This window comes from Melopsittacus undulatus, chromosome 1 (genome assembly GCF_012275295.1).
Source record: "Melopsittacus undulatus isolate bMelUnd1 chromosome 1, bMelUnd1.mat.Z, whole genome shotgun sequence".
Taxonomy (NCBI): Eukaryota; Metazoa; Chordata; class Aves; order Psittaciformes; family Psittaculidae; genus Melopsittacus; species Melopsittacus undulatus.
This window is the reverse complement of record NC_047527.1, coordinates 99,610,641-99,637,987: the sequence shown is the minus strand read 5'-3', so window position 1 is coordinate 99,637,987 and position 27,347 is coordinate 99,610,641. Positions and strand designations below refer to the sequence as shown.

Sequence of the window (27,347 nt, the reverse complement as noted above, 5' to 3'; positions counted from 1 at the left end):
CTTGGAGCTGTTTAATGACCCAGGAATCTGGGGAATGCTGTTTTCATGGCAGAATGCCTGCCATGTGCCTAACACAATCTCTCTACCTCCGGCTGTGAGAGGAGGCATTAGGTCAGTTAGATTGGATTGATACGGCAATACTGAGCAAAAGGATTACTTCAGGCCCAAATTTTGGATGTCTGAGATCTTGGCTCCTAGTGCACCCCAGATCCTGAAACACAGCATCACAGAGGTAAAGGAAAAAAAATATATCTCTCTTAGATAATTCAGCAGCTGGGAGGCAATCCAAATTCACTAGGCAAATTTGGTTATATGAGCTAGGAACCTGCATGTCACGCCTCAGCCTGGAATCAATCATATTTCAGTAACTATGGTAAAATATGCAAACAGTGACTTCCAGCTGAGACAAGTTCAGCACAGCTTGGCCAAAGGGGTGGAGGCTCCATTTTTGACTCACCTAATAGGGTTACTGCCTGAGACCCTCTGTGCTGTGAGCACATGAGCCATGAAGTCCAGCCAATGCTGAGAGAAGGGGTGGGGAGGATCTGCTCATGTATTTGGCCTCCAGCTGGATAGGAAGTGTGAGATTCTGCTCCCGAGCTTGTCTCAGCTGGAAGGAACTCACCACAGACATAATTCACCCAGACTCTGTCCTCTGCAGCTTTCTGTATAAATCTCATCCCAAGGCATTTTGGAGCAGTACATAATGTAACATGACAACACTGCTGAAATCCAGTGATCTCTATCGGCTGAGGGAAGACAGATCCCCAGCCTGCAGGTTGTGTCAAACAGCAGCACTCTTGGGCTCAGAAAATCAGGACACAGGTCCTTAAAGGCATTTAGCAGCCAGTCTGTCTCTAAAGATACTTACACCACTTTGACTGTGGTGACAAAACCATTCTTCCTTCCTATCAGCTGCATACCTGTGCATTTACACAGTGATCTAAGCACTGATGGCAACTCCACATACTCAACAGAACAGTCTTGAGAACCCCAAAGATGAGTTTGTAAATTACATATTCCCTTCTTTTATCTGTATCTTTGCAAGTCAATCAATAAACTCTGACTCTTTGCCCCATATATAAGCATTATTTTGGCTATTTTACATGTCCTGTGAAGAGCCTCCTCTTTAACACCAACTCTCTGATTGCATGGGCATGCTGATTGCTCAACTTTTCAGCAGGGTGCTAAGAGTACCACAGTGCTTATATAGTGTTGATCCTGAAAATCTTTTTACAGATGCTATAAGTACAGCTCTTTCACACTCTGTAAGTCTGGGAATTTGAGAAAAAGATCATCTCATGCTGAGTGTATGTCCAAAAGAGGGAAATATCCAGGTTCTACTCTAATAAGTGGCAGGACATCACCCCGCTTCATTTTCACTTATGGAAATCTAAAGTAAAGCATTGACCTTAGCTTAGGGTCCTTGACAATTTATTAACCGTTCTCCAGAGCTTATTTGCAATTCAGGTAGGACCCACCTCACCTAACATAAGCCATATAAATATAGGTTTCCAGTCTCATCTACTCATCCAGTTCCTACTAGATTTAACAGAAGGAAAGGCAGCTTCAGGGGACAGTTCAACCTACCACATCTGAGTTATGATAACCTAAGGGAGAAAAATCCCATTTGTGGGATCATAGAATAGTTTGGGTTGGAAAGACTATCAAAGATCATATAGTTCAACCTCCTTGCAATGAGCAGGGACATATTCAACTAGACAAGGTTGCTGAGAGGCCCATCCAACCTGGCCTTGAATGTTTCCAGACATGGGGTCATCTACCATCTCTCTGAAACCTGTTCTAATGTTTCACCACCCACAATGAAAAAAATGTCTTCCTTCTATTTAGTCTAAATCAACCCTATTTTAGTTTAAAACCATTACTCCTTGTCCTATTGCAAAAGGTCCTGCTAAAAAGTCTGTCCCCATCTTTCTTATAGACCTCCTGAAAGGCTGCATTATGGTCTCCCTAGAGCCTTCTCTACTCCAGGCTGAACAATCCCAGATCCCTCAACCTTTTCTCATAAGAGAGGTGTTTCATACCTCGGATCATTTTCATGTTCCTCTCCTAGATCCTCTCCAGCAGGTCCATGCCTTTACTGTGCTGGGGACTCCAGAGCTGGATGCAGGACTCCAGCTGGGGTCTCACAGGAAAGGAGCAGAGGGGGAGAATCCCCTCCCTTGCCCTACTGGTCATGCTGCTGGTGATGCAGTCCAGTACATGGTTGGTTTCTGGGTTGCAAGTGCACACTGACAGGTCATGTTCAGCTTTTCTTCCATGATTACCCACAGGTACTTCACAGGGCTGCTCTCAACCCCCCTAATCTCCAGCCTGTATTGATACCAGTGGTTGCTCCGACCTAGTGCAGAACCTTGCACCTGGCCCTGTTGAACCTCATGAAGTTCACATGGTGTCACTCCTTGGGCTTGTCCAGGTCCCTCTGGGTGGCATCTTGTACCTTGGATGTGTCAACTGCACTATTCAGCTTGGTGTCATTGGTAAATTTGCTCAAGGTGCACTTAATCCCACTGTCTGTGTCATTGTTAAAGACATTAAACAGCTCTTGTCCCAGTATGGACCCCTGAGGGACATCACTTGTCATTGATCTCCATCTGAATATTGAGCCATTGCCCACTACTCTCTGGATGTGACCAACCAAAGAATTCCTTGTTCACTGAGCAGTCCACCCATCAAATCTGTATCTCTCCAATTTAGAGAGAAAACTGTTTTGGGGAGCCAAACACAGTTACTTACTGGGATAGAAAATATGTTTCATAATTAACACTGTGAAGGCACACAAACGTGGCCACAGAAAATTATCGAAGTTAATACAAAATTACGGGTTTGTACACTTTGTTATATCTGGTACACAAAATCACAAATCAGTAATTTCACAGTTTTATATCTGAATAAGTGAATGTCCAAGTCCTCAGGCTGAGTACACAGATTAATGCCTAGGGAGTCCATACATAAATGAAGAGCTGAATTCCAGCTCTTCAGTTGCCTATTCTCTTTGGATATCTAACAGCTTCACCAAAGTTGAGGGAGCTATGGTGATTCATAGCAGCTGAAGATCAGCCCTCAATGAATTTCATCAAAAAATTACTGATTTACCTTGGTTCCATCCAGCCATAGAATAGAAACCTCATCACAAATTTCCTATGGTTTGCCTGGGATCATGCCAAATAACTTAAATGATGATATTTTCATTATTGTAAAACACTCCTCTACACTCTGACATTCTAGGGTATCAGACGAGTTACTTTCCCTGCTATCTAATGTATCCCGCTTTCTTTTGTTATCCTAGTCATGCCCACTGGTATCCTGTGGAATGATTCCTCCTTGCTTTCCTTTACTATATACACCTGATGAAAGTTTGAGAGCTATTATCATATCATTACTTGGCCCAGGTTAGTACTTGTTAATCTTTTCTCATAAGCATCAGTCCTTTCAGCCCTCTAGCTCTTTGAATACCCTCCAGATTGTCAATAACTTCCTGGCATGAGCATGGGATGGAATACAGTAGTCCAGGTGCACTCACTCTGGAGCTGTATCATCATATCAACTCAATTGAAGGGCTCAGTGCAATGGATCATGTGGGTTCTTCTTTCCCGTCACCTTGCATTTAAACTGAAGGATGCATGCCCGTGCATAGCTCACGTGTGTCTGTGTGAAGTTGTGCTTGTTGACATGGCAACACTTTTCATAAATGTAGAGGTAGGGGCTTTACCTCCCTCTGTTTACTCACCAAGGTGATGAGAAGCAAGGTATTGGCACACAATGAATGAGATAAAGTAATTGACAAGTTCCTGCCTGCCAGCAGAGCTGCTGCAACTGTCCACACAAGTGCTCTTAGCTTGCACTAACTGGGAGACATACAGGCTTAAGTCTCTTCCTTTTGCTTTGACGTTAGATTAAGTTGAGGTCATATACAGGTGTTGCAGTGCTGTTGATGGCTGGTAACACGTCAAGCCACAGAAACTACATTGCAATGAGTCATCTGAAGATGGTGCATTATTTTATCACAAAGGAAGTTAAACTCTGGTAACCCACCTGTCTTTAGCTTTACTTCAGCTGCTGTGCCAGTAAATTTAAGATTATCCTATGCAACACCACAACTTACTTTTCCAGGTAAGACTGACATCTTAATTTTCTTCTTCAGCAGGAAATCGACACAGTTCTAAATCAGTAATACTGGATTACTCTTGGAAGTTACAAGTATTTTAAGTCAATTTAAAATTGGCAACTGGTGCTAGACTACTAGTTCTGGAAACTGTGGTCTTCCTTAACCTCCACCCACCCACCGGCAAAGTGAGCTTCCACATCCCTGAACATAGGCTAAACCTGGTCCAAATTAACTGAACCAAAACACAGGAGGATGATTAATTCTTTCATATTTCATCTCACTGACTTCATGATTGATGAGTGCCAATATGTCCTGTTACAATCAAGAGCTTCTTGGCCAGGCCATAGACCTCTCAACCATCATTCCCACTACCAAGATAAATGTTCCTTGCTGTGGCTACTTTAGATAATGTTATTTTACATAATATCATTTCTAGTCAGGAAACAGACATTCAGAAGCAAGCCTGCTAACAGCTGATTTAGGGAGAAATTGTACATGCCTGCTCGAAATTATCTTGATTCTTTTTTTCCCTTAGCTTATCGTATATTGTATTCTCAGGGTAGAATTCAATTGCTTAAGCACAGGTGTGTTAAATAGTATTTGAGGTGCTTTACAGAATCCACCTGGCTCCCTTCTGTCTTTCTAAAGTATGCTTATGCCTCAGATAACATAACTATATAGAAGATACATAACTATAATAAACCTTAAATCTCCATGGACCGTAGCAGGACTCAGGTAACTAGTTAGGCATTGATGTCTAAATTGTAGGAAAACAAATTAAAATATCTGAATATGAAGTTCAGGAATCAATTTAATTGCCTAAATATTGCCACATGAAAGATCCTATGCAAGATACTTACACAAGGTTTGCAAGTATGACATGGGACCTATGGGAGACCTGTACCCTCCTGGAGCAGTACATGGACTCCATTGAAATCTCAAATTACTTTAAAGACCTATGTTTAGCCAAGTGTATCAAACTCTCAGTAGGTCTATTACTATTCAGTTTGCAAATTCACTACGTGCAGCATAGGACTGAAGTTCTCCTTTTCTTTGCTCAGGATAAAGAATCACTGAAGTGAGATTACAGAAAGGGCCATCTGTGTTAGGGAAAGGAAACTGGCTCTTGAAAGATGCTGATTTAAAAATAAATAATTTAAAAAAATTGCTTGTTTGGGTCATTTCTACAACTTTCAGACTCTCCATTAATATCCTACGGGCTCAGGCTTGGAACTTGACCAATTCTGCTATTTTAGCTTACATGGAGGCGGGAATTGCATGCTGCAGAGAATCTCCTGTTCTCTGAGTCATCATGTATACCTATAGAACATGCATATAAATCACTAATGATTTACCTACATGGGACATAATCTCACAGCAACTTGGATTGCAGATAGATTAAGTGCAATTTATTCCTCACAAGCTCTGAAATGCAAGTAGTCAATAGTGTATGCATCTGAATAACCTGCAGTGAAGTATCTCAAAAAGGAACCCTTTTTTGAAAGGGGATAAGTCACATTCAGGCATAGTTTCTGAGATATGCTTGTGGGATTGGCAGATACAAGAACTCTGGGAGACGCGAGCTCCTCTGAAGAGGCATGTGAAGGCCCCTCATCCATTTCTCCTCTTTATCAACTGTAAAGGAGACAGAAGAAGATGTCTCTTTTGCAGATATCTGAGCATGGATGTCTTAGAGTATATACTGAAGGAATCACTACACAGACATGATAAATTGAGATCTCCACTTAAGGCTCAATCTCATGGTCAACCAAGTGGAGTTCAAATTACTACTTGCTAGTTGACCCATAGCAATTCTACATATGTGGATTCCTAGCCTACAGCAAATGCTGGCGAATGTGATTTAAATTAACCCTTTTTTATTGTGGGTAAGCAAAGTCTAATTACCTCACTTGCTGCAGGCTAGCATTGAGCACACAGACAGTTACCAAGGGTCAGCTGATGTGTGGTAACTTGTTGCACTGCAGAAACTTGATCATGAGTTTAATTTGCTATAACTTACACACACGGGCAAACCCTTAGATGTGGACCTAATTCCTTCTAAAGCCTCAAGCAGTACAAAATTGACTAAAAGTTGTATTAAAGAGAGGCAGCAGTCACGCTGATACTCCTCTCTGCTGAGAGATGCCATTACAAGATGGGCATCAGCCCGTGTTCCTCCAAAAACTTCCATTTTGCACAAATGAATTATCTAACAGCAGTAACAATTTCAAAATACTCTAAATTCCAGAATCTTTTTCAGCTTAAAACATTAAGAAAGGCTTGCATGAAGTAGCAACAAAACTGTTACAATAAAGGCAGCCAGAATCTCTTGTAAGAGAGTTGAGCTTATAGAAAACAATAAAATTAATTTATCTCTTATAAATAAATTAAGTTATAAATAAGTTAATAGCCCTCTTGCTTCCGAACCATAAAACAGCAAATAAAGTTCACCAGAGGTCCTTAGAATAGGTACTGTGACAGTACAGCTAACCCTAAGTCAAGAAACACACCTCATTTCTGTTAGAACAGATACATTACAAAAGACACAGACAGTTGATTTTTTTCCCCCATCACATCTATGTTTTCTGCTGCCCAGGTAGAAAATAGACATGATCAGCAGTGATCTCAACATGAGAGGAGCCCTGCTCACATCACGAAGCCCAGGACAGAATATAGAAATACTTGTTTCCCAGACCTTCAGTGGTCCACAGAGCTCTCTTGAAATTACATACCCAGCAGGGGACAAAATCCCAGCCAGATACATGGATTATATGAGGGCTTTTTTCTAGCATTGAAACGGGAACCAGTGAGGGTTCACTGACACTAGCCAAATTCATTTGAGGGGTAGATCTGAAGTACAGTGAAGTTAATGAATCCCCAGCTGGCCAAGTCCATCAAGAGAAAGGATGGACTCTCCTTCCCCTTCAAGATCACGACTGAACGCTCTTCCCAAAAATGCATTTCAGTTCAATACAAGTTGTCTGAACGAAATGGAAAAAATGTGGTGAAATCCTCATTGTCATCTTAAGAAATGAACCCATAGAGCTTTACATTCCAGACCCACTTTGAAATGGATCAAATTATCAGTCATCTAATGCTGAAGTTTCTCAGGACAGAACTCAGTTCACAAACTGAGACATGCACACGTAGATGTCTGCATACAAATAAGTCCAGTAGGACTAATTCTGGCTTTACTGAATCCAACACATGCAGAGTATTTTGCAATTAAACCATATCAATCAATTACTGCTGACATCCCCAGTCACCTCTGGGACCAAGCTCTCAGTATTTAAAAGAAAGCCCAGGAAACATGGATCAGAGTTATGCCAAAGAGCTGAGCTTGCTACTCCCACCATTCCCTCTGACTTTCCAAATACTGCATCAAATTAAAGAGTATCTTAAAACCTAGGTGAAACATGAGGCAAAGAGCAGAAAAGTTCAGACATTGTGGAGTTAAAGGAAACTAAATGAATTTTTCAATTAGAGAAAAATACAGACAAATTTGTTTAACTTTCTGCAAAGCTGAAACTTGGATTTACCTAGAAATTAAATTATTATCACTTTTGCTATAACATTAAGAGTGGAATAATTAATAAATAATAATTAATAATTTAAAAAATTGCCATGGAATTTTGAAGGTCAGTGGATACCAAACTTATACTCTGCAAAGCCACACTATTTGCAGTGACATCTCTCACTTGCTCAGGTTGCTCTGAGGTAATCTCCCCATTTCCAAGTTGTCTCATCTGAGCACACTTCCACAAAAGCCTAACGAAACTATGAGGTTTGTGCTTATGAAATCAGTCTGGAGACAGAGATTTTCTCACTGTAGAGGTCTGAAACAAAGCTAGAAGGAAGCTTCCAGAGATTCGTAGCTTGGTTAAAAACTTTCCTGGAGTCAGGGTTGCTATAGTGTTAGCACAATTAGGCTTTAAAAAGATGTGTAGGTACTAGTAAACTTCTCAAGCCATAACACTGTGCAAGCAGCTTCCATAGCTTCCACAGTGACCTCATATTTCATCTCTACACTGTAATACTGTTGGTGTGATATTTGTCAGCTGCAGTCCCCATCTTCTAGGCTATAGTCCTGTGCCAGTTCACAGCATTTCAGCTTTAAACAGGTTCTCAAGGCTGAAGGGCTTCAAAAGATTTGCAAACACCTCTCTTGATTCATCAGGACAGAAATCTCACATGTGCTCATGGCAGAAACCAGTGCTCATGCCAAAGCCGGTTATCTGGAACAGAGTTCATCTCACCTCTCTGTAGCAACCTAAAAGTTAGGAATCTGGTTAATGATATCACTTCATCCCCCTTTGTCCTCCTAACAGAGAGATCAGGGCCTCAGAAGATTGAGTTGCTCTGTCCTAAGATAGGTGTCTCAGTGGGATGATTTGCCTTCTGGGGGAGTTAGAGCCTACAAAAGTAGTTTACATGTAAGCTATAAACTAGATGTTAAATTTCCTGATGGCAGAAGCATGCTAAGATGAATCCTGTCCTTCTCATGAGCCATATACTTGCACAAATAATTAAACAGCAAGTTCAGAGGAAGAAGTTTTTAAATCACCTTTCAGTATGGTTAGCATGCAGGGCTGGCAACTCAGCCTAATATTTCTCCTAAACATTGTCAAAGTTATGCTGAGCCATTGACCAGTCACAATCCATCAGCCGCCCTTTGAAGGATGCAGTGATGAAAAATTGCTTCCATTTTCTCTATAAAGATCATAGTGTCCCCACTGCAGCTATAAATGGATTAACACTTTGCACACCAGGCTTGTACAATGCTCCAGTTCTACAAGAAAATGTGAATTAACTGACCTGAGGCCAGTAACCCCTTCCTAGAGTGGCCAGGACCAGCTGCTTCGGAAGAAAATGTAAGTATCTTGCACAGGACATTTGTGGAACATGGTTTCCTTTCATGAATCCAATTCTGGTCTTCAATATCCAAGTATCACCTTAAGCCCAGAAGTAAAAGCCCCACAATACTTGATGTCACTATGACAATTCTACATATCTGTAATATCTCTGTAAATACTGCCTAAAAATACTCTATCGAAAAATCCTCTTGAACCCTATCAAGTTTTTTGGCCTGATTAACATCCCAAAAACTGGCAGGCTCTGCTTCGACCTGAGGACAGAACTTAACACTTACTTTCCATGGGAAGGGTGGTAATTTTAACTTCTTTCTGAGGCTTTTTTACTATTTGGAGTTGACCTGCCTTCCCATTCAGTTTTCATTTTAAAATGCATTTTAATGGCAAGCCTTTTTTTTCTCCTGAAGTCTGCAGAGCAGTATCTACTTCAGTTTGTTTATGTGCCTCAATTGGAAGAGTTGAGCTGTTTGCATCAGAGAGGATTTGGGTCTTTTACCTCGTATCTCCAGGCAAAATCACCAAGGAAGGTCAAGGACTTGACAAACACTGAAGGCTTCTCATCAGCTACTCTTAAATTAGAGATAAAAGCCTTCCAGACACCAACTGGCATCACATCAATGACATTTGTTGGGTGTTTAGGCACTCAGTCATACCTCCCAACTTTAGCTGTCTAAAAGGTAGGTGTTTAGGCTGTTTCTAGAGTGGATAGAGAAAGATAGGCAACTCCAGACAGTGACTCATCACATCCACTAAAAAGATACCTATCTCAGGAAGGATGAATCGCCTTCAGAAGATGCCCATCTTTCTATGGGGAGGTAAGATGATTGGCTCAGATAGTTAAGCATTACATGGCTAAAATCAAGTGAGTGAATTCCATACAGAGATCTGTTAGGGGAGTGTGCTGTCACCCAATAGAGTACAAATACATCTTTATAGGCTTAGGAAGAGGGTGCATCCTTAAACTTTCTGAGAAAGCCTTGTGTTCAGAACAGAGTTGTCCCAGGTTGGTGGAATGCTTCCTTAAGGATGAATTGAAACTTCTCAATCTAACTTGAATGGAGATGCCTCAAGATAACTTGAGTCAGCCAGTTTTTGGGATCATCACGAGACAAGGTTTCACCCCTTAAGCAAGTGGTTGTTTTTTGGTTTGATTTAGCTTGGGGTTTGGTTTGATTTTTTTTTTTTTTGACTGGAACATTGAGTCCATTTCCTGGAACATTTTAAAGACATTTTCCCTTGTTCAGTCACTTGGGCTCATGCAGTTATGCTCAACCTGCTTTTAGGCAAAGTTGCCTATCTCTGCAACCCTGGAAGGCTCCCAGATCAGTGTGCCAAGAAATGAAATCAAGGTCTTCTCTCCAGAGCTGCTGCCTCCCTTTGTGGCCATTTCCGAGGCCTAAGGGAAGTGCATTGGAAAAGCGATGAGCGCCCAGTGACCTCAAAGCAACCTGCAAGCACTGCTCATCTCCCAGCCACACCACCTCTTCTTCTTGAGTGGCTAAATAGTGTTTAATGCCACTAACTTTCATACCTCCATATGTTTAAACCTCTTCAGGACTCAGAGTCTGGCTGTGAGAAATGGGAATATTAACATTATGTCAGTGCCCATAAGGTGTCTGACTACAAAGCTTGTGAAGCATCAGTAGACTATCTGAGCATGTTGGCTAAGGCTGGCCACATGAATCTCAAGTTCAACTGTGCTCTGCCAAAAGAGTTCAGCGGAGTCAAGCTCAGCAAATAATTCCTGGCAAACCGAAAATGCACTAAAATAATTATAATTGTAAATATAGAAATGGCAGGCTTAGGATTTTTGTAAAAAGGAAGAGCTTAATGTTTTTATTCAAGATGCATTCTCAAGGGTACTAAGGCTAGAGGCACAGACCCAAGTTATTAGGAGTCAAACCAGGGTGTGAGACATGTAACACCCATGTGAACGTTCTTACCCTCTGGTAGATATGAACCATCTTGTATTTATTGCAGGTAAGAGCATTCACACGGGCAGTTACCACAGAAATCTGGCATCTTATTAGTTCACACCCTAACTTACCTTGTGGTAATTTGCTCATGTGCCCATCCCCTAAGGTGTCATTCCCAAAGTGAAGTTAGAGGACGCAATGTCCCCTTTGTACTCATAGTCAGCAACCTACTGGTTAGGGCACTTACCCATGGTATGGGAAAATGAGCTTCATAAGTTTCCTCTGCTTGATTTGAAGCAGGGTTTTGAACCCAAGTTTCTCAAATCTCAGTAGCACAACATAGTCAACATTATTCTGTTCCACAGAACTATTCAATCGATTATTCACATTGATTGAGTCTTGGCCAACACTGGAGATTAGCCAGAATCCTCTGGAGCTCAGAGCAGAAACTCTCGACACCCATCGCACCCATAACCTGGGTGCAGATCAGGATAGGTAGTATATGGACGGATTTTGAAAGTGATGAAGCCCATTAGGATACATACGAAAGTTCTGCAGTTCTGTCTTTGCATGCCCCAAAACCCCAGCTAGCTCCTAGCCAAGTTTTGCTCCATGTTGTCAGATATATACAAGCCTTAACTGGGCTCCTTCTCTCTCCTGCAATGGGATTGGAGATGGCACTGAGATATGCCTGTAATTTACATACATTATTACACTATGTCCCTGATGGCATGTATAATAATGTGCTGTGTATCAGCTCAACACAGGAAAGACTCCCTGCTCTCAGGCTTGATCTCAACCTGTGTGACCCAGCTTGGTGCTTGTGCATAGAAAATGAACAGAACTGCCCAGATATTTAAGGATAAACACAAGGCTAAGGAGCACTTTCCTGGCCCAGAATCAAAGTATGAAGCAACTTGCAGAATCAAGCCCTAAAGGAGCTCAGGGTCTAAGACATGAGACAGAGATTGCTCCAAAGTCTGTTAAAGTCAAGGGAAGATTTCCCTCGAGTTTGACTTGTCTTTGGAATAGAAGCTAAAGCAAAGGAAAGGGATATGTGCATGTGCCTGGCTATGCATATACATATGTACATGTACCTAGGCATATGCATTATGTATGCATATAACTATCATCCTTCATAATGTGTATTCCTTCTTTCCAGAGAATCCTCACAGTAGTTTTTAACTGGCCTTTTCTAGGTGTTGTCACTGGGAGGTGCCAACACCAATCCACCACGGAATTTCTGCAGGTGTTATGCTTCCCTGCTCCCGAAACACAAGTTGGCTGTTCTCACAAAGCCTTCGTCACTCTTATTCACTCTATATTGTGACCTTCTACCAAAATGCCTGCAATGCACAGCTGTGCTGTCAGATGCATACCAGAGGAGGAACACAATGGTATATATCCTGGTATGGAGAGACCAGTTGGGGCTGCAAAGGAGCCCTCATCCTTCTTGAACCTAATGAGAAAGTTCATTTGCTTCATCTTTTCTTCAGTCATATGATGCAATATGTCTATCAAGAGATTCATGGCATGGCTCACTCCCTTCATCTTCTCCTTCCTCCCACAAATGACATAGCCAGAAAGAGAAAGAAGGGGGAAGAAACAGATGAATGGATTAAAAAAAAAAAAAGAAGAAATAGAAAAGGTAGAACAAGGAATTATTCTGTGGGCACTGAAACTTGTGAGCACTGACTTCTCTTTCTTTCTGTCTGGATTTATGATGTCCAGGGAACAGTCAACACACACACACATATGCAGGCACACATGTGCATGCTTACACACACACATGGACTGCACACAGATACACACACATTGTGGCCTCTCCCTCTCGGAGGGTCATATCTTCCTGCTACTTAACTGCCAGTTTTTGTGAGACTTGTGGGTACCAAAGTCTTTGAAAACCTTTGCCAAATGAAAGTCATTAGGCCAATAGGTTCAAACGTCATCATGGGGACAATCTGACAGGCAGCAGGATTACTTAAGCCTTGGCTTGTGCAGAAACCAGTTGTAAGAGATGGAGTAGAGGAGCAATGTGTCCAAGAGCCGTTCCATGAGTCTGTCCCTGCCCTGCTGCTAGCCTGCCAACCAGGTAGCATGAAACACATGCCCTGAAGGACACTGGTCCTTTTGCACAATCTCTCTACTTACAATTACAGGTCTGCATTTTAAGCACTCTTAGGAAGGACCTGAATTTCCCATAGAAGAGGGCTAACACTGCCTGAAAATCACACAAATTATACTTGAGGTGTCTTCATCTATCCTTTCCTTATATTAATAATAAAGTCTAACTTACTTTGCAGTGCCCAAGGCTAAGTTCAAGCCTAACTTAGCACCCAAACAGTTTTAATAGCAAAACCTATGTAGAGACCTGAAATTTAGGCAGTGTAGGGGGATATTCACATCAGTTCTTTCACTCTTCCATTATACTGATGCTGGAATATTCTTCTGGCATCAAAGAAAATCCTAGTCATCTTTCCTGACATCTTTAAGATCAAGGAAATACAAGACAAGCAAAACTCTTCCTTATTCACGTTAACAGAAACAGTCTGGGAATTTGAGGACCAGACAGCACGAGTGTGTGAATAAATTTGTACAGATCTTATCAGCAAGGTCAGCAGAACCACAAAAATCTCAACCTCAGGAGAAGATGAGTTGGGGACTCTTGCAGCAGTGATTTCAGAATCATGACAGGCCTTGAGGGTGGTCTCTGCCACTGCCTCCATTTGGCAGCTCATCACCAGTTACAAAAATCAGTCCAATTGACCGTTTCTTTGACGAATTATGCTTATGCAAGAGCACTTGAATCAGCCTTAGAACTGAAGGCTAGCACCATAGTAAAACCAGATAAGTTTATTGCAAAAATAGAAATTCCTTGTCCATGGGGTCCCACAGCTGTGGACAGGATGAATGTAAGGATTTGGGTATGGTGGAGTTAGAGCATTTGACCTAACCTTGTTTATCCAGAAGTCAGGCACCCAACTAGTCATCTTTGTTCTCTTGATTACCAGCACAGAGAGATTGGCTGCTACAGAGAGAGTCATTGCATCCAAAGATTGACATCAAAGATAGGTCTGATGAATCACAGTGAGGAAGTGTCAGCCTCCATTCATTGACTAGAAGGGGAGCTTAGATGACTGCCTCAGATGAGATGTCCAGCTCTGAGACAGAGTATGACGACAAATCCTGCTCAGCATGGCTGCAGTGCGTAAGCACTATGTAAATCTCTGCATCAGACTGAATAAACTTAAACACTTCACTCATGGTCTCTGTCATACTGACTCATGTGTGTCCAGCTGCCCTGGATGTTACCCTCACCTTAGTGAGTATTTTTTTTTGCAGCAATGAGTCAAAAGTAACTCCAGCACAGCTCTTGCTCCTGTACTTCAGGCTCTGCTCAGTGACTCCACACTGTATATTGAAATGGGATGTGTGCAGCCTGCTTTTGCCAGAGACTGTAGGAAACAGTCTTGTTTACCAGTTTTCTGATTTTTCTCTGTCCAGACCACCAATCTGTTTGTTTAGGCTTGTGAAAGGCAAAGAAGGGATATGACTAAAAGTCCCATATCCTAATGATATGCTTTAGCCCCTGAGTTGCCTTTCCCCCCTAGTTTATCACAGTAATTCATTAGATAGCCAAGATCTTGCATGTTGCCCTACCCTGCTTGTACTAGAGATGGATAAATTAGGTTTTTGCATGCAAGAATCCAAACAAAAGCCTTTATTGCCCAGTTCCTGGAACCTGTGTGCAGGAAAGAATTTCTCAGTTTATTTTGTCTGAGTACCATTATCAGAGGCAACAGGGGCTACCACCAGCATCACTGTTGGTGGCAGACACCACCACTGTATCTGTGGTTGCAAACATATGATAGACTATATAACCCTTGAATTAGTTTCTGTACTACAGTTTGAAGAGTCTTCTGGTAAACATGACAGTTTATATGTAATTAATTTTAATTGAGCTGTTAGAAAGCTGTACTGACAGCACACTGCCCTGTATTATGACTAAGCTTGAACCCTTCATTCACCATTCTCTGAGACTACACATTGTGTCAGCAGGACTCACGGACTCAATGCTGGTTTCTATCACAGACTTCCCGTATGCCTGTGGGCAAGTTGCACCAAGGATTTCAGTGGCCACTGAATCAGCATTTCCCTGTCTGATTCCCAATCTTCTGCTAATGTGTCTTATCTATTTTCTTTCAACTCAGTCGCTGGCCCCATCTGTCTGAACCATGTACTTTTTCAGGCAGCTAGCTCCCACTATGCCCTTAGTCTTCTGCATTAAGTGACTTTTAGGTTTTGTAATCAATCCATTAATATCCATGACCTGTCCTGTTAAAAAAAAGTTGTGATCCAGTAAGTTACTTCCTTACGCAGATGATATTCTTGTTAGTAATGACTCAGTGCTCACTACCTCTTTCATCCATTACTTTTTCACAATTCTTATTTAGGTCTGTTTAATCCAGCCTGGGTCGTATGAGGATGGATGAGATGATTTCTGGATTGAATGGTTTAATTATATTAGAAGCTGTTATACCTATAATTGCAAACCCATGGTGGGATGCATCTCAAGTAACCTAGGGTGTCTAACAGTTAGGTAGCTAAATCTGTGCTGTTTAACTTCTGTTCTCTCTATGGCATGTGAGGAGAAATAAGCACTTCAATAAAAGCAACAGTGCTAATCCACTTTTCCTCACATTCAGAATCAGCTAAGAGTATTCATGGGTTACTCACTGCAATCCACTGACAAGGGGCAGCTCAGTAAAATTAGTTAATTGGTCAGATTATGGCAATGCAGTCAATAAGTCTAAGGCATAAAGCAAGAATTAGCAAGAATTATGTTTCTAAACAGTCTTACACTTCATTTTTATGTCTTTTCCCACTTAGTCTCCTGTTGCTTTGTCTGAGCACTTCCACTATCATGCCTTTCCAGATGGTGACCAAACCACACCTCTGCTAATGTTGCAGGAAAACAGCTTTTAGGCCCTGGAGATCAGGCTGCCACTTTCTTTCTCTGTACATTTATGCTATTTGTAAATGAAAGCGTATCCAGGCCTTGAAAAAAATCAGTGAGCTGGTGAATGGGCTAGCCTGGCGGTATGCAGGATCAAATGAGGTACCCAGTTCTCCTGTTCTGGATCAGTAAGGCAATTTATTTCATAACAAATGCAACTGAACTGTTCTTCCCATGGAATAATGTGCAAAAAAATCGAATTCATGTCAAACACCCTTCTGAAATATGGGATTTTTGCTCAGCTCTGTTATATATATGTGGAATGTAATGCCAGGACTTCAAATGATGGTTGTCTAAAGGCAATTTAGTCATTAAAGATGTAAAGCAACACACACCAGGATTTTCAAAAGAGTCTTCCAGTGGGGGTCTCCTTTTCCAATATTCTACATGACTAGGTAGATCACGGAATGCCTACATGTTCCTAGCCTTTAGGAATGTACTCACAGGAAAAAAAAAAAAGCAGATGGATTCATCTGTCTAAAAAGAGGTATCTTTGTTTGACCTAGTCATCCAGGATCCTATGGTGAGAAAACTGGTACAGCTGGGATGTGATTCATCTCATCTGGAAGTAGACATCTAACATACATCACATGAGTTACATCTTACTTGTCACTAATAACTCTAGAGGAAACTTGGCTACAGACTACTAGAGCTGCAGTATCATTCTCCCTCCAGGAAGGGGTAGGATTTAAGTCTGGATTTCCCCAAACCCAGCCTTAACCAGATTTTTATGCCTATAAAGGAACTGTGGGTCTCACAGTAAATTCTACAAATCTTATCTGACACCCATTGGTATTTCCCCAGTCTTCACTGGGATGTGGATGGGGTCCTACCTGTCCAGAAAGAGCTTGGAATGTCCCATTTCTTCCCAGCTACCGCAGGCTCATAAAAAAATTTAAACGTTTCCTTAAGTGTGTCCCTCAGCCTGCAAAGGATTTAGAGTTGCTTTCTGTCGTGCCACACAACACTGTCTAGCAACAGGGTTTATTGTTGTACTTCTGGGGGCAGAGGGACAAACTGAATGGCAACTGTTCAAGGAGTTTCATTCCTGCCTTCCCACCCCTTAGTAAATATCTCTATTAGACAATGTGCACCCTTTTGGAAGCAGAAGAAATTCCTACTCTACTCTTGGCTATTTTGGCTTAATTTCTCAGGCTTGGCTATAGCAGAGATGGGCTCTGCCTTTTCTCGCTGCTCTGTGCCACAATTCAAGTTCTGCTGAATAACAGCAAATTCCTTGGAAACCTGAATGTGCATAACTTCTGCCATAAAACTGCATCTTCCAACAGACATGCAGAGGAAATAGGAACCTGGAGCCTGAAATTAAGAACTACAGACTAGGAAAAAATAAAAGGTCTTGATTTCAGAGAACTGTAACAAGATGAGATTAATTGTCTGAAAGAAGATACAACTCTTGCATTAATAAGAGCTGCTATGTCCTCTGCTGGGATAACTGTCACGATAGGGAAGCAAGAAAGCCATTTTGTATCTCCTTTTAAGATAAAGTTATATTACAAGCTTGTGCCAGTGACTCGTGGATGTGGTTGGAGGATGATGGGAGAGTGGATGTGTTTGAGTGTGCTGGATTAGAGTCAGGATTAAATATGTTACAGAGAAAGCTGCAAAACACTTAAGCTGCTTAGGCTATGCTGAGACATGACAAAATATAAGATGTTGTGAATTTGCTGAGGAAAGGGGTGGACTAGAAGTTTTTAGTACCAGCCTGGATGGCATGCACATTCCTTCAATAGCATACCATGGCTGCACCCATTCTAATACACCAATGAGCACTGTGCACTAAAGAGCTTATTTAAACATAGGAGAATGATGAAGAAAAAGTCCATGGCTTTATTTTAGCTATGTGAAATTATGCCAGGCAATGGGAATTAGACTTTATATTTTAACAGCTAGAATATAAGTAAATGAACAAACTCTCAAAGAGTTATACCCGTGTTTTGGGTATAATCTGACTTAAACCTGGATGACAGTGGTGGAGCTGGTTGCTTCAACTTTTTCATAGCTGCAGAGGTTTTAACCAGTCAAGTTCGGTCTAACGACTGAGATACCAAAATTGCACCATAAGAAAGTGCCCACTTCCCATCAATGAAAGGAGCCAAGAGCACCTGGCTTGGATGGAGACATCAAAATTGCAGACACATAATGGGTAAAATGAATTCCACTCCAAGGCTTTCTCCTGCAGAGAGACACCAAGTACTACCGAGATGCTGTAAGGTTTTCTTGACTGGCCTCCATCTGCTGCTGAGAGAGGAGTGTGTCATCAATGGGTTGTATGCAATCCCTGACTCTGAGACCTCAGGACAATCAGGATCCCATCAAGCATCTTATCTGGAAACAGAACCTATGCATAGGCTCTGAGTGGGAACCTAAGCATCTTCATTTTTAGACTAGATGTCTTTCCCGGAAGACACACTTAAGCTAAACACTAGGGTTGATTCTTGGCAACTGGGACAGTTTTCAAACCTGTGATATACATAAGGCCAGGTCAGAAATGTGAAGATCTACCGTGATCTGAGCTTGAAGAACCAGGGAAACCTGCTCCAAGACACTTTGCGCCTCTACTGAAGGGATCAATCATCCCAGACACCCGGGTTGCCTTGTGAGGCCTGTGATGTGAAAAAGGAACCAGCCTACGTGCTATGATATGACCTTCTTGGTGGAGCCTTAGAGCAAAGATGCAATAAGAGAGAAGCATTTCACACCAACAGAGTGTGGAGAAATATTCATATTGGAAAAGAGCAACAGCATCCCTGCTAAGAATTATCACTACACCAATTTAAAGCATAGCTGACTATTATACCAGAGCAGAAACTGTGATGAGAAGACCAAAGGCACCTTGAACTCCTTTGATGGCCCAGGCTCTACAAATGCAAAGCTTTCTCTGGGTGTCAGCAACACCCAAGTAGGAAGGGGACTGTGAATATGCAGGTGACAAACAAGGAAAAGAGACAAACAACACGTTTGTGATGCATAATGCTCTCCCGTGGTTTACAGGCTGTTTTTAAAAGCAGTGTCCTATGTTAGGAGTTCAGAACAAGGGATGTATTGGTTCTTCTTCCCTTGCCTTGTGTTTTGTAAGCATCAGCAGAATTTGGAGTGAACTGATGAATTTGTATATGCCGTGTTAAGATGATAACAGGATTTAAAGCAAACTTTGCCACTTTGAAAGGGCCGGAAGGGTAGAGAAAAGCATTATGAATGGCCTGGGCTAGCTGAATGCAGTTAGTTTAGAGTTTCAGGAGTGACTTTTCTGCAAGACCAGTCCTGCGCCTGATTCAACAAAACCCATCCTGGAAGGGCTCCTGCCCTCAAAGACTTTCCTGAGTATTCCTCTCCTTGCAGTACTAAGCCCCAGTAAACTGCCTTGGTTTTTATGGACCCTGGGCCTTCATTTGGCTCTTGATGGTGTCAGCAAAGGAGAGATGGGTTTAGTGAGACAGGATGGGAACAGTTCTTGCTGCAGCCTTGAGTCTGTGGCCTACCCAGCCTTACCTGGACAAGACATATGTGCTCTGACCAGTACTTCTCCCACTATTTCCTCTTTCTTTCCACTATATTTCAGTGGTTTTAACTACTGCCATCACACCAGTACCTGCCACTACCTCACTGGGCAGAAATCACCAAACTCTGTTACCAGAAGACAGTGAGTGCCTATTTTGAGCCTAGAAAGCCTTTCTGGTCTAGTCTTCAGATCTCCTGCATGCTCTACCTCTTCTCTTCTCAGCTGCACTCTTTGGCCCTGCAGTATTTCTTTTCAGATCCAGAGCAAGACCACAAGCTCAGTACTGCTCTGGGAAGGAAATTTCAGCATGGATGTTGATGGGAGTAGGACCAGTCCAGCTCTGCTTGCAGGATGCCCTGGGGATGAGACTGCATGCTCAGTGCACAGCCAGCTGTGTTCACCATGCTGTGTGCAGCTCAGCTGTTCACATACAGCATCTGTGACTCAGAGCCCGGAGGATTCCCGCTGTGTGCAATGCTCGCTAAGTGCTATCATTATGCCCAATAAAGCCACCTGAAATGTGGCTGGGCTGTTTGAATCATGCACTTGAGTAGAGCAAGAACAAATGCTGAGCAAGGGAGAAGCTGGCACATCAGCCCATAATTGTCCCATTGGGCTTTTCTTGCATTCCCAAACATACAAAGCAAAAATACTTGTTTCCTGTGGAATCTAGCACAGAACAGCCACCTTCACCTGCTGCTGTGCACCAGTGTGAAGCACTGGTGATGTGAGAAGAGATGCAGAGACTGGCAGTCTGTCTGGAAAAGCAGCAGTAGTGCTGCAGGGCTGGAGATGAGCTGGCTCATTACAGTTGGAGGAAAGAATTCCCATAGATTTGGGATGGAGCCTTGTTTCCCCTGGTACAATCAGCAATCCTCGACTTTTCTTTCCTAGGAGAGACCCTCACAGAAAAAGTGAAGGTTCTTCCAGCTTGACCCTTTGGAGGGAACAGTCAAAGTCTTTTTTAGCTAATGGAAAGCAGGGCTATGGCCATCCCCCTGTACAAACTACTTACAGAGGATCCAGCTGTAGAGCTGAATCTGGAAAAAGAAATGCTATGTGCACAAGTGAAATGTCTCATCATGCTGGCACATGATCTCAGAGAGGAGAACAGGACTCACCTATTTTATTAATGTTTCCTGCTCCTGCTGCAGTCCTGTGTTTACCCTGCCCTGGTGCTGTGCACTGCAATAGCACTCAAGGACATGGGGCCAGTGCGGAGATGTCTTTAGAGAGAGAAAAACTAGCCTATTCTCAGTAGATCTTAATGCTACATCCAGCCCTGCTGCAGGCTCATTGCAATGCCTGGGGCAGGACCTTTAAATTCTTCTGCCTCTGCTTACCTGAAAAATTGAAATAGAAAAACATCCTCTCCCTTCCTGAGCACATACCAGAGCTTAAACCATGTTAGTAAGTGCTCAAAAGTTTTCAGGTGAGAAGTCTTAGAGGTGTTCAAATATCTGTAAAGGACATGTTTTGCCTCTGGGTCTACCTGAAAAGGGCTGGAGAGGAAAATTATTCGCTTTTCCTTATCTTAGGAAAGGCTTGGTTGTTTGATGCAATGCATTCATCCAACGCTTTGGATATCAATATACTGGTTTTCAGGTTATCTAATAAAGTCCTCTTGAAATTGAAAGAAAAAAAAGATAAATCCATAAATATGTAGGAGGACAATGCAATTTAGTAAAACAAGACTAAAATCTGAGTATCTGAGGGCTCTTCTTTAGCACACACTGTGCTCTCTGGAAGAATCCCAGCTCTCCCTGTGTTTTGAAACAGGAACTTCCTGCTAAGACCTTGCAAAATTTTTAGTGCCTGCCATGAGAAAGGCTTCTCGTGTGATCTTGGTCCAGTCATTTAATCTCACCAGCACAGCATCTCCATGCCTTGCCTATGCCAGGAGCAACATAAATACCATTAGAGTCTGTTCCTCCAGTCCCACCATAAAAAAATGGAGATGGGAAAATATTTCCCCTACCCTTTGCACACTATATCTTATGCATGGATGAGGCAAGAGCTATTTCTCACCACTCGCATCTACACAGCAAGATCCCCTAGACCCAGTGACCCTCTATCCCCATTGCTGCTTTGGTGCAAATCACCCATGCTGTGCTCAGGAAAATCTAAACTGGTGGGTGAGTTCCTCTCTGTGAATAGGCTAAAACATCCTTCCAGGATTAGACACTAGCTGGCAAAACAGGGCCATGTAAGATGCTGTTGTAACACAGATACACGTGTATAAAGACAATTCCCAAGCCTTGGGGCAAGGGTGGGAGAGGGCTGCATGCACAGGGATTGCACTGCGTAAAGCTGAAATGCAGCCACCTCTGCAGAGGAACACGACAACTCTTTAATACTGCTCCACAACCCGCTGTAGTATAGAGGAAATGAAGATGAATGCCATCACCTCGGAAATGTCAAAATCCTTGACTCCAGCTAATCAAGCGGAGGAGAAGTGGGTAGATGCAATTCATATTTCCGAGCTCTAGAGATTGTTTTAGGAGCTCTGGTGCCAACACACATGGTTCATGCTGTCCCTTGGGTGACCTTCCATTGCTTTGCTTCCCTCCTGGCTAACGAGGGATGATCATCTCTCACTTAACACAGTTGCTCTGTGCCAAACCTAAGCTTTGCTTTCGCAGGTGTGGAGCCTGCCAAGACTCTACACTTGCTTCCCTAGGATTTGCAACAAATGGAGAAGCCGCTTTCTCTTGGGATCCAGAATCCAGCCTGGCTTTCACCCACGCTGGCATAAACAGGGGGCTGTTCCACCCACATTGAGGGGGACAGATCCAGGAGAGACCTAAACCAGAACACAAGCCAGGACTTCATCCATCACAGCTCTTACTGTGGTGATGCCATCAGACTCTGACAGGAACATGTTCAGGTGTTGCACCTGCATATTGTTGCAGTAAAGCTACTGGGTTACTTGCCTTTCTGTTGGCAGCACTCCCTCCCACCATGCTCCCCTGCATTTATGTTTACTGAACTGCAAAACAATAGATATAGAAAGATCTCTTGGATCACTTTCTCCAGCCCACATGAGCTATAAAATTGCTACTGCAGAACATCACAGGCTTTGGCCAACTTCGTCCCATGTGGGTGAATAAACCAGCAGAGCTTCTATGACCAGCCCGGGGGAACAAGCAATAAGAAGCCAAGAGGAAACATAGGTAACAGCCAGGAAAATATTCCTAACACACATCCTTCACATCCACAAATACCAGCTTGGCATGTCCATTAACTCTGCATTCACTCTGGTACTAGCAGTTATGGCTCACCTCCTTGACCAGTTTGTTATGGAGCCAATCTCCTCCCACCCCACTTAGGATGTGGTACAGGTGTTACAGGGATCAGCAGAGGAAACAGGAGCTCCACCACTGCCAAAGGGAACAGAGGAAGGGACAGACATTGCCAACCTAAACTGATGCCACCACAACAGGTCCTAGCCAGGGCCTGTCTCCTCCTGTGACACATCCTCTTCCAGTCCCATTCCAGGCACATCCTTTAACCTTCTAAATCCCTCAGTGTGCAGCACGCTGCCTCAGATCCCAGGAATAACGATATCTGAGATGCCAGCTGGCATCTCTGTTGTGAAGAGGTCTGCCTGTACTTCTAATTCAGCCCAGCTATCCTTTCTGCTATCATCTCCCTTAGTATCAGCCTTCTGGGCTACTGGAGGTTAAGATTCCCAGTGCTGAAGCTCTGTGTTTATTGCTGGGTTTTTTCCCCTCCTGAACCAAACCCTTTTTGCTTTTGAATCACTTCTGCACTCTGACTGTCCTCAGACCAGCTCAGGCCACATGCCAGTGATGAAAAGCTAATCTAAACCAAATCAAAACGCTTTTCCTATTGCATGTGCAGTCAGCTGGTCAACCAAATTAGATGGAAAAAGTTTTAGCTTTGTCTGTGCTGTTCCTGTGACTCTGCGTGGTCCCCAGACCCCCACGGGATAGGGGACAGGTTGCATCTAATCCTCCCCCACCCATGAATTCTGCTTCTGCATTTCCTAAGACTTCCTGCAGTCACTGCGCTCTTTCTCCTTTCTTTAAAAACAAACAAAAAAATTAACAGCACTAACATTTGGGGGAAAAAAAGCCCAAACAAAACAAAATAACAAGAAACAATGTCTTTTTGTTCTTAATCTGCCCACCCTGGGTGTGGAAGAGCCTGTTGCTGCTACCAGTAGCTACTTTAGGTTGAACAGCATTGGAGAAGGTCCCATGGGGTTACTGGGCCACAATAAATCACGCCAGTACATCCTTACAAACTTGCCACATTATTCCCGATGGGAAATGGTGCCCTCTCATTTTGTTATTTTTAAATAATTGTTTTTAAAGCCTATTTAATTCCTCTTTGTACATACATTATTTAAGAATTTTCTGGGTTTAGGAAGCTACTCCCGCAATCACCACTGAAAGGACATAGATCAGGAGAGCATTGCTGCTCTGGGGAATCTTTCCCCTCTTAAACCACTGAACTTTTCCCAAAGGTACTGCTCATTCGGGTCTATGAGGAGGCCGATGGCACTGCATGACCTGATCTTAAACAGGTGCCCCCATGTCATGGTAGGACTGGCAATTTCAACAGCTCAGCCACATAAGGAACTCTGTTTAGAGGTCGACAGAAATTATGGTAACTCATGCCCACTGCTCTCCCTGACAAATCCACACTTGATGTTTCCCCTAATTTCTTTCCTTTGGCAGATTAACTAACCAAACCTACTGGAGAATATAATTTCTCATTCCCTGCTTCTGCTCAGACTGTCTTGAAGCTGAAAACAGTGGAAGTATCCACAGCTCTGTGTGCTTTGTGGTGAGTTTACGCTTTAATTACAAACTATTATTTGGAGGGGGGAGGCACACACTTGGGGGGGGGGGTTATATTGCAGAATTTCTGCTGTAAGCAGTCAAGTCGCTATGAGCTAATACAGGGGAGACTTTAAACAGCGATGGATGGGTAGGATGCCTGTTGCTTGTGCAACCATACTAAAAAATCTCTGGCCCTCTCTGCAGTTCCTTAAAGAAAACCACCACCAACAGCAAAAATAATCATGCAGAAAGACCAAAATTAAATTAAAATAAAATGAAGCAACACCATCAATCTGCTATATCAGCCAGCTTGGAAGCAGGCTTTCCTTGACTAGAAGACTTTTGGAATGCATTTTGGGATGTGCACAGATGTATCCGAGGGTCCCTGTGCTACCTGACATCCCCAGTTCCCAGAGCTGTTACCCGGCTCCAGCCATGGGGTAGCCAAGGGGTTATATCTTGCTTGAGGATAAATAAAGAGGGAAAGGGGTGTGTGGGGGGAATTTAGGCAGCCAATGCAACGACACCCGGCCTCTCCTCCGACTCCCCCACCCCAATCAAAACCTCCTTTGCATTTCCATGCCCTAAGGGGGTTGCTGTCTCTGCGAAAGAAACGTCTAAAACCGCTGGTTGGCACAGGGGAAGGGTTGGAAAGGGGGGAAAAACAACCCCGCAAACCCAGAGTCACCACTGAGCTCCCCCCTGCACACACCTGACGCCCCGGCTTGGAAAGAGACCGCCTGCCCCTCTCTCCATCGCCTCCTTCCCGGCTTTTCCCTACCGAGAGCCGCCTCTCCCGCACCTCCGGGAGCGAGACCGGGACCGGGAACGGGAGCCGGAGGGGCCGGGGCCGCTCTGCCCTCCTCTCCCCTCGGTGGGTGACAAGGGAATATTTATGTTGGTATTAGAGGAATGCGTTTCCTTCTCCAATCAGGAATGCAACCAGAGTTTCTAATTATAAGTTAGATGGTAGCTGGGAATAAAAGATTGCTTTTTAATGACTCCCGTCCAGGTGCTCTTTCTGCCTGTCTTCCCAAGAACACATTTGCATTTTATTGCTTTTCTCCCATCCCAACGAATTCCCTGCTTTCAGACATACCTGAAATACTTTGGAGAGGCTGCCTTCAACACCCTCACCTCTGCACCGCCGAGCAGCGCAGAGGTACCGCGCCCGCGGCCCCCGTTCGCCTCCGATCGCACCTGAACCCCGCTAACGCCCCTCGCCAGATGAAAGGAGGGGGACACACACACATTAAATGCACTTAAAACAGTTAATTCTTATTGTTAGCAAAATCTTTTGGATGCTTCTGAGTTATTCACAGCACCGCCCCGTCCTTCCCTCCGCGGAAAGCGGGGCTGGCCGCTCCGCACCCGCGCAGCCCCTCTCGGCTCCGTGCAGCCCCACGCTTCCTTCGCGTCGGTGCCGGAGGAGCAAGAGCCGGCCCGCGCTGGGGCTTCCCTGAGCCCAATTACCTCTGCGGGGTAATTAAAGCAGATCTTGCAGTTACATGCCTTGCCCAGCACCATTTGCTTTTTGTGGGGGAGAGAGAGAAAAAGCTCTTAAAGGCGTAGGGTGCAAAGCGCAAATAAAACCCCAAACCAGAAACAACAAACCGGGACAAGAAAGCGCGTTATCCCGGGTGCGCAGGTCCCCGCCGATCTCGAGCGGGGCAGCGCCGGTCACACCACCCCTAGCCTGATCTCTGCTCCCTGCTCTGCCTTTCCACAGCCAGCCCAGGTTGTTCAGCCTCCTCTCATCTCCTTTCTCTTTCATTTCCCCCCACTCTTTTCCCTTTTATTTATTTATTTTTTTCTTTCTGCCTAAATATTCCTTAAAGCGAAGGGGAAAAAAAAATAATTCATCCTTTCTCCCCCTTCCTTCCACCTGACTAGCTCGAAATCACCTTGAAATGCTCATGTCAACTTGTATCATTATCTCTTTAATTCAGGCAGCGCCTTTTGTTCTTCACAGGAGAGGATCAAAGCACTTAAAAAAAATAACTTTCCGATCGCTCTCGCTCGCTCTCTCTCTTTTACAGTAGGAGAAGGAGAGATCAGGTATAACCCAGTCAAAATAAACAAAGTGAATGCATAAATAAAAGAGGTGAAATGCAGGTTCTAAGAACTTGCTGGCGCTGGAACAATCCCACCTCTTTAGCTGAGTGGCAACGAAAGGAGAATTTCAAGTCATCTTAAGCGCAGGGGTTGCAGAGAAAACAGAGGAGGGGAAAAAAATAAATGAAAATGAGAGGAAAAAAAAAAAAAAGAAGAAGAATAAAACTTACCACCAGATTGGGTAACTTGACAGAGCCTGACTCAACCCACAAAGAAACAGGAAATATCCAAAAGAGGCCATTGATGAAAAGTTGTCTTTCTTTTTTTTTTTTTTTAACCAGAGTTGCCAAAAACCTTCCTTTCTTCTGAGGCAGGATGATTATTTTAATAATAATAATAATAACAATAATTCAAAAAAAAAAAAGTCAAATGAAGTGAACTCAACCCGACCAGGTAAATCCTCTCTTGCTTCCTCTACTACTCTCAAGGAAAAAAAAATCTCAGAGAGGTAAAAAACTCTTCTCTCAGCCAAGACAATTAACGCAAATATTAAAAAAAAAAAAAAAAAAAAAAAGTTTGAAGTAGCTCTCTTAAAAAGGACCCAATCAGCACTTATTGCCAAAGGGAGAATTCTGATGCTTTGGCTTGTTCTGTCAATCAGGAGCGTGAAGTCAGGAATGAGCTAATTGCAAGGAGATAGTGTTTTAATACTCATTAGGGGGCACGTTGGCCCACAAGCCAAGGGATAAAACGTAGTTTTAAAAAGGGGAAGGAAGATTTAGGGGGTTTAAATAGACAGGGGGGACCCCTGTGGATTTGGGTAGCTATAACAACCTGCCCGGATTTCACTCCCTGGGTCGAAGCTACTAAAATGCAAAAAAAAAAAAAAAAAAAAAAAAAAAAAGGAAAAAAGTGTGATTTTTTTAGGTTTTTTTTTTCCTTCCTTTTTTTTTTTTTCTTTTCTAGTTATTATTTACTCGGTTTGCTCTTCCTTGCCATTCTGTCTTCTTCTCATAGCCCTGTTTCCT

General features: G+C 43.1%; 1 protein-coding gene across 1 annotated transcript in view; it reads right to left on the bottom strand.

The window, feature by feature from the left end:
• WNT3A (Wnt family member 3A) overlaps positions 1 to 26,730 on the bottom strand; it is an 86,784-nt gene extending 60,054 nt beyond the window's left edge. The window contains exon 1 of the mRNA XM_005143967.3: positions 26,550 to 26,730. Within this exon, the coding sequence (XP_005144024.1) occupies positions 26,550 to 26,620 (71 nt within the window). The 5' untranslated portion in view covers positions 26,621 to 26,730. The remainder of the gene's footprint in view (positions 1 to 26,549) is intronic.
• Positions 26,731 to 27,347: the final 617 nt, after the last annotated feature.